Source organism: Lonchura striata, chromosome 3 (genome assembly GCF_046129695.1).
Source record: "Lonchura striata isolate bLonStr1 chromosome 3, bLonStr1.mat, whole genome shotgun sequence".
Lineage (NCBI taxonomy): Eukaryota > Metazoa > Chordata > Aves > Passeriformes > Estrildidae > Lonchura > Lonchura striata.
This window is the reverse complement of record NC_134605.1, coordinates 18147413-18155631: the sequence shown is the minus strand read 5'-3', so window position 1 is coordinate 18155631 and position 8219 is coordinate 18147413. Positions and strand designations below refer to the sequence as shown.

The following is an 8219-nucleotide window of genomic DNA, read 5'->3' as shown; positions in this document are numbered from 1 at the left end:
TAGCCCGTGGTGCTGCGGCGGGGCTCCTCGCAGGATCGCGCTGCATGATCTGCATTGGGAATGAAGGAGAAGACCTTCTTAAATACTTAACTGCGTGTGCCTATGCACTCACGGTGAAATCGGTGTCAGGCAGTCTCGGTTGAATTTGAGTGCAATTATTATTGTTAAAGCATCAGGAATGCCCATATATGTTTTTGCCCCACTTCTTACTAAGCCTGTTAATTTTTTTTAGGATAACTATTTTCTTCTCTTAAATGTCATGAATACACAGATATCCACACTGTATGTGTGTGTCTGAAACTGCAAGGGTTTAGTTTAGGCTGGGAACACCGAGGTGGGCTGGCAATTAAGGACCATCACAGTTTGGCACTTGTTAAAAAATACTGTTGACTTCTATTTAAACAACAAAACCCTCAAAAGTTTTTTTTTGTTGTTGTTGTTGTTTTTCTGACAAAGTAATAATAATCATTAAAAAAGAAACCCCAATGCAAACTGAAACAACCATGTCTGGAGAAGTGCGTTTGAAGCAGTTGGAGCAGTTTATTTTGGATGGGCCAACACAGACTAATGGGCAATGCTTCAGTGTGGAAACCTTGCTGGATATACTCATCTGCCTTTATGATGAATGTAATAATTCCCCTCTGAGAAGAGAGAAGAACATCCTTGAGTATCTGGAGTGGGGTAAGTTTGAATGTGTTTATTTTGTGTACATCCGTCCATGTTCCTGTCTGCTTTGTATAATGTCTCTGTTATTTATGTGTGCGAGGGGATTGTTTATAACTCAGTGTTTTACTGGGAAGTGTTGTCAGTTCCACTGTATTTAAACTTGGTAGTGGTGCTAAAAAGAAATCTGTATTGTTTTTTTGTCTTTGAGGTATGCATGTAAAACATAGTTCATATTTTTTATTTTTCTTTTTTGACATGGATCGGGCTTTTGTGTTCCTAGCATATTTGTTTGCCTTCAGGCCCAGCTGTTGAGTTCTGTATCTTAAAATTGCTGGGAATATGGAATGGTGAGGGATAAATTCTCTGATGCCTGCAAAAATATCAATGCACAGTCCTCTGATTTGCTTCTGCAGTTGAATCTGTACTGCTTTAAAATAAAACATGTTGATCAACAAGAAAATCCTTCAGCTTTCTGAAATGATAAGGATTTGAAACATCTGTGAAGATGGAGAAGATGACATTCTCTTCTTTAATATAAAATTGTTGCTGACTTAAGTAGATTGCTTTTTTCATCAGGAAAATCAGAGTTGAAAAGCAGAATGAAAATCTGTGTGTCCCCGACAGACTTTTAATTTTGTGGGAGATAGGGTATTAGTAGATTTTTAAAGGAAAGCAGGTGAATGATATTGTGCCAGTTCTTCTTATGTTGTCACAGAACTGGTTGACTCTATTTTTTTCTTTTTAATTCTCTTTCTTCCTCCTCCTAAACTCAGTTGTAAACCAGAAGATGCAGTCTGACATAAGAACCTTGATGAGAACAGTTACTGTATCTGACCTTCAAACTTCAAAGTCATGCTGCACTTCTGTATTTGCATACAGAACCATTTACCATATTTGCTTTGTAATAAATACATGACCATGCCTCCTTCATTAAAAAAAGCATATTTTTGAAACATGTTAACAGGCATTTGATTAACTAGGTGGTTGAGCTCTTCAAAATGAAGTTGCAGAGGAAAGACATTGTTTTGATAACTGATCTAACAACTTGAGGCTGATATGTGTGTGTTTTATTTTCCTGCTCCTCTCTGTAGTCATACTGACATCTAAAGGACATCTGACTCAGTAATTAAGTTTCTTGTAGTGTTCATATTGCAGTGTTTTTTGTTTTCTTATTATCTGGAAGAACAGGCTATAATTAATGCATTCTAGCAAAGGAGGAAATAGTAATTAAAAGTTCTTCTGAATAATCTTCCCTCTAAAACTGCCACTGGCATACAGAAGCTGTGAAAGACTGGGGAAATATGATGGCTCCAAGGGTATTTTCTGTGCAGGAACTTAGTGTAGTCTGCAGTGCATCTAGCCAGGTGATGATACCCTGTAAATAATAATAATAATAACAACCAAGTTAACCATATCTAGATGATCAGAACAACAGTGTGTTTAGGACCCATTGTGTTGGGTACTGGTGCATTGAGTGGTGGTTGTTTAATAGGTACATGTATCATTGCAAGGCTCTGACAGTAGCTCAAAATTTCTGTAATAAGCTTTCCCATCTGCTGATGGAAATAATACACTGTTTTGGAAAGGCTGGACTGGAATAAGGTTTCTTGCTGGCCTATTTTTCCTGCTATTTTTCCACTCTCATGCTCCAGCTGTGCCTTAGCAGGACTCTGAGGCTTCAGAGAAGACCAATTGCTTCCATTTCCAGGGCTGAGTTACTGTGGTCTTCTGTCTGCTCCCAGCTCTGCTGTCCAGCCTTCTGCCCTGGGAGCTTTCCCAGGAGGGCTTGTGAGGTGACAGGGAAGAGCCAGCGGTGGCTGGTACCTGTTGGTGGAAGTGTCTGTGTGAATGATGTCTGTATCCTGCAAACGCTCCTAGGAGTGTCTCCTCTGAGGGCCAGCCCTCCTAGTGAAACTGGCGGTCTCTGGCATTCCTCTTGGGATCAGGGAGTTGGCAAAATCAGGCCCTTAGAGAGGTTGGGTACCCTTCAGTGCTGTGGTGCAGTGGAGTTACTGAGGGTACCCTGTGCTTTGATATAATCATGACCCCTCGTATCTCTCTTCCCAGAAGGAGAAACAATGCAAGTGGTTGATTAGAAAGAGCTTATATGTGGTTTTCAAGTCAGAGATGTGCTGAGTAGTGGCAGAAGTGGAAGGCTGGCAGCCAGAAATCATGGACTCTGCCCACACCTCTAAAGGACTCAGTGTTGAAGTGCTTTCAGCTCAGTTTTTTTTAGCTTCCTATTTGAACAGCAGGAAAAGTAGCACAAATTTTACACCAGGGAGTTCAGAAAGCTGCTGCATGTGGAGCGCTCTTGGTTTTGAATGTACCGTATAAAATAGTGTGTGTTAATTTATTTTTCCCATCAGTGGAATAAAACTTGGGGGCTGGTATATCTATTCGTGGATGTCAGTTGGATGCTGGCATTTTGTGGGTTTCTGCCAAACATCCACAGATTGGCTCAAATATTATGAAGAGTGCAATCTGAATGTATTGGAACTGGTCAGGGGACTGGTATGAACTGGGATGTGTGTGTATGTATACAAAATGCAGAGTACAAATTCACTCCTGAGAACTGATTGTCATCTTAAACTGTCTTTGTTAAAATAAATTGTTCCTTCTAGAAGTAAATAAGGTTTATTTTTAGTCTGTTAAGTTTAAGAAAAGGTTAATAAACATCTGTTCAGTGGTCACACAGACTCCTGTTGAGCAGCAAATAATTTTTTTCTTTTCAGCAGTGTAGTTTTGAGGTGTTACTGTTTGGTTTTGTGGAGGGTTTGAGCGGGGATTGCATTTGGGTATGTGTATTTTTATACAGAGTGTTCTGGGTCTGAGATGTTGTCTGCTGTATTTCATGTAAGACTGAACCACAGTCTGACTTTTTGGGGGAAAGGTTTAGGAGATACTCTACCATGGAGAAGCTAATGTCTTAATGACAGCCATGTGACTGCTGCTATATTTAGGGGAACTAAGAAGCTTCATGTTCTAGTACTTAGATCTTTTAGGACTACTTTATGAACTTGTAATCTAGAACTATAACTTACTAAAAAATCAATCGGGGTAAAAGAATAGAGATCTGGACTAATTGTTCATGTTTTGGCTTGATACTGCAAGTTTAACTCAGGATGTGGAGAAAGTAAGGTCTCTACAATGTGAAGTTGAGCTTTAAATTTTTGTAGAATTTCAGTCTTTTTTGCTGCTTGAAATGACATTAGAAGTGTCACAGATGGTTAGAAGTGTCAGGTTAATTATTTTGTGATTCAGAAGCTGCTTTGCTTCTAAAATCCTATCATTGGCTTTAAGTGAAAATATAATTGCATTCCCTATTTTTATACAGTATTGATTTTGTGACTTGTTTGTAAGATGATTTAATTTTGTTGTTTATATTCCATAGGTATCTTATATGCCAACACAGCCATGGAAAGAGCCAATGTATTTGAGTTCTGAGGGTTAAATCAGGGCACATTTTGAGATATCAGGAAGAAACTGGAACATTTAGATTTGGCTTGTTCTATGTATTTGATGCTAGTTTTCATTTTTATCTCTATTGATAGTTGTATTTGTGATTTAGAAAAGGGCTTGTCTAATTATAGCAACTGGAGCTTACCAGAAAAAGCTGTTGAGAATTCCAAGCACTTTGCTTTTTCTTGTCTACTTGTGTGTGAGTTGCCATGCTGATGCAAGAGTATAAGGGAGGCAACGAAGGCTGATAAGGTGAACTTGAAGGAGAACTATAGTGATAAAAAGAAGCTTTTGGAGATGCTTTGGTTCTGGGAAAACTTTCTTTCCAATGGCCCCAGTTTGAATTGCTTTTAAAAAGAAATGAGAACAATGTTATTTAGGATTCATTGAAGGAATAATAGAATAAACCTCAAAATGTGTGATGATGAAAGTGAGGGAAGATGGAGGGCACCACCAGTACCATGATGAGGTCAGTGACTTGATTAAATCTGTGCTCTTGTTGGAAAAATATAAACTGTCCTTTAGTAAAATTTTTGTTTGATTGGTTTTGTTCAGTTTGTTGTTCTTGTTTGGTTTTTTGCTTTTTTCTACTGAAGAAAGCTTTGGAAGATGGATTAAATTGTTCTCATTTCATCTCTAGTAGAACTGAAATGCATGCTGTTTCTGCAGTGCTGATACGGTCATACCCTAGACTATCATCATTGGTCTCATACTTCTGTTACTCAGTTGTGCAGCATCTGTTCTGGATATTGAAAATGGCTCTATGACTATACAACCAATTTTTCAAGACAGAATTGCAGACAGGTTGTCTATGTTACCTTTCTGGCACTCTCTCTCATGGTTTTTCTTAAGAAAAAATAATAAGCCCCTTTTTGAGCTGGATTTGTTTTTGCATATTAGTTACAAAAGAAAACAAAATCTTGTTTCTAGGCTTCTGCACATCTTCTTTGTTATTTATCTCTGTATAAGTCCTGAACAAAATCACAGTCGTTTTCAGCTATGAGTTGCTTATGTTTTGTTTTTAAAACAGCTGTTAAAAACAATCCTTCATTTAGGTCCTATTCTTAGCAGACAGTAAAAGACTTAGCAATCAACTTTTTCAAGTTTTGTTGTTTTGGTTTTTTTTTAAGTAGACTTTGGTGCTCAGTACTTTCTAACCTTAGTACTATCTAACCATTAGAAATAATTTTTCCCCCTAATTACATTCTAAAAAGTATAGACTTCCTTTTATTCTAGTCATAAAAATGGGAATACCTCCTGGCCTGACATCAGCAAAAACAGTTATTCAGTTCTGTCTGGAAAATGACAAGCATCTTGCTTGTCAAGGCCACTTAATGTTTAGGCACATTCCTAATTTTAAATGTGAGTTGTTTCATTGCTTGCAGCTGAGCCATGTGAACTGATGGGGCTCCATCAGTGCAGAAGACATCGTGGCATTCTTGACACGTAAATTTCTGACATTGTTTACAATAACACTTTACTGCTTATTTTGTGTGATCTATTGTTTCTGTTACACAGCTGCAACCAACAATTAAATGCTTTTTTATTGATTAGGGTGAAAGAAGAAGGTTCTTTAATGCTCTCAAATAGAAACAATCTTTAAATCTCTATGTTTCAGAATATTGTGTAAAGATCTTTTATATAGATGCAGTTCTACACCAAATTGCTTGAAAAAGAAGGAAACAGTATTTGCCGGAAAATATGTAGAAGAATGGTTGCCCATGCAGCTTTAGTGTTAAGTAGCTCTGTGTTTAAGGTCTATACCTAATAAATTGTGATTTTTTTCCCACATTTATTTCACTTTTGATTCTTGCCTTCAACACAGTAAACGAATTGCTGTGTTTTTATCAACAGTTCTGATGTGTTCAAATGAGCTGTGAGACCATCCAGTTAATTCTACTTGATTTTTATTAGTTTCCAGTAGAGTGAGGCATTAATCCATTGTAACATGTTTGTTTCATTGCACATTTTCATTACACAAAGTGTTTTTTTAATTAAAACTCTTAATTTTAAGTAGAAATTAGTTTAAAGGGTGTTCTTTTTCTCTCTTTTTGTTCTGTTGGGCAGGGGAAGTTTGGAAGTACTCCAGGGCTGCCTATTTTGGGGCATATTTGGGGTGTGTGTCTTCAGGTTGACTGACTTCTGTCAGTGATGTCCGGTTTGTTGCAAAGGAGCACAGCTTGCTTAGATAGAAAGCTAACTAATATTTAGTTTCCAGGAATTTTAGAAATGCCTTTATTCTGTACAGAAATTCCTTGCATGCTTTGGTCTAATGGGGACAAATGGAGAAATACAATTATATGAGTTAGTCTGCTCAGTGGGCATTATAAACCTCATGACAACACAATAAATTCCCTGTTATTGGGACATCTCATGTTTAAGGGTTAATCCAGTAGAGTTTTTTTACGGTATGATCATAACTGCAAAATGTACTACTCAAGGTGTGTTTGAATTTTTAACCTCTGTGTAGGATATGAGGCTGTGCATGTACCTGATTAAACTCCTTGTATTTTGGCCCTTCTCTCTTGGACTTCACTGACATATTTTTGTATAACCTGCAGCATATTATATCACAGCTGACTAATATTGTGCTCCAAAAGCAATGAGCTTTATTGCTCAATATAGTTAAATTATGAGAAAAAAAATTATATATAGTATTTTTTTTACAAAGACAGGTAGAAGGAACCTTTCTTTTTGAAGCTCTACCTTACATCCATAGATCAGTGTTTGAATCCTGAATAGCAGCAGCAAATAACAGTCATTTCACTACTGAGTCATACCTGTGGCTGGAGACACCAGTGTTGTTTTGAAATTTTCTTATGAATAAATTGCAAATACAGGATTTTGAGATACAAAATGGGTGTAGGCTGCTATCCTGGAAATCATTCTCCCCATATTATTTTCTGAAAGTGATCTGTAATAAATTGCCCGGGATGTGTCTTTGAAAAATATTAATGTATTCTTAGCATCTCTGATTGCTTTTATCCTGTAAAAAATTTACAGTACCCATTTATGCAGAAAACTTCCAGAAGCAATTAAATCCTGCTGCCAAGCTCTAAAACCCGACTAAAAAAGCTACAGTGGACTGGTGAGACAGGATTGAAAGAAAAGGCCAGTTTATAGACTTTTGAAGTTTTATCTTTTGGCAAAGCAGGCATTCCTTCCACAAGCATTTGTACTTGTTTAATTTTATTTTCTTTTTCTGGCTGAACAACTGGAATATTTTGTTCTACTCTGGTCTAACTTACCTCAACACGTTATTTTTCTAAAATCCGCATTAAGCTTGGGAGTGCTTCTAATGTGGACCAAAATCTTTAAAAAACGCAAGTGATTTAGGTCAGTCATGTGCAATCTTTTGTTAACGACAAGATTTTTATTTCAAATAGTTTAAACATGACATTAGGCTTAATAATAACTGCAAAAATCTTCTATTCAGGCAGGTCAGTTTGCTTTATTTCTAGTAATACAGCCTAATTAGGTTTACTGGTGGTCACCATGGATAAAAGCCACATGAGGTATATCCAGACTTCTCTGACTTTGTGTTTCATTATTCTTCCTTATCCGTATCCAGACTTCCAGTTTGATTTAAATTAGTTTTCTTACACAATATTGCAGATTTCTTTTATTCTTAGGGATCACCTTCTTAGTGCACCTTCTCTTGGCAACTTTTTGAAAAGCTTGTCATAGGGACCTTGTAGATGTTATGAACTGTGGTAGTTTTGTGTGCCATTTTGAGGGGAAAAGATATATTTTGTTCAGCAATTTAGTGGATATGTGCAGTAATTTTTTTTTGTAGAAATAAAGTGAGTTTAGCATGCCATTCCAAGTGGGAGAGGAAAAAGAATTTGTAGATGTTAATAAAAATAATTGCATTTCCTTCAGACGTTGTGGGATTAGAGCAGCAATGCCTTGTTGGTCTTTAGTTTCCTTTCAGTCTCAGAGTTTGAGGCTTGGAGTAGGATGTGGTGGAGGGCCTGCAAGTCTCAATGTCTGAGTCCTTCTTCCTTTCCTTTATCCAAGGTTTTTCATGGAGCAATTTACCTTCTCAGCTGAGGCCTTGTGCATTTTTTCCTTGCTTCCATTCTGTTGCT

At 37.1% G+C, this 8219-nt stretch overlaps 1 protein-coding gene across 8 annotated transcripts in view; it reads left to right on the top strand.

Moving 5' to 3' along the window:
• Positions 1 to 8219, top strand: part of CDC42BPA (CDC42 binding protein kinase alpha) — a 181808-nt gene that overhangs the window by 771 nt on the left and 172818 nt on the right. For all 8 annotated transcript variants that reach the window (XM_031504271.2, XM_021537011.3, XM_021537006.3 and 5 more), the window contains exon 2: positions 457 to 681. In XM_031504271.2, coding sequence (XP_031360131.1) covers positions 486 to 681 — 196 coding nt within the window. In that variant the 5' untranslated portion in view covers positions 457 to 485. The remainder of the gene's footprint in view (positions 1 to 456; positions 682 to 8219) is intronic.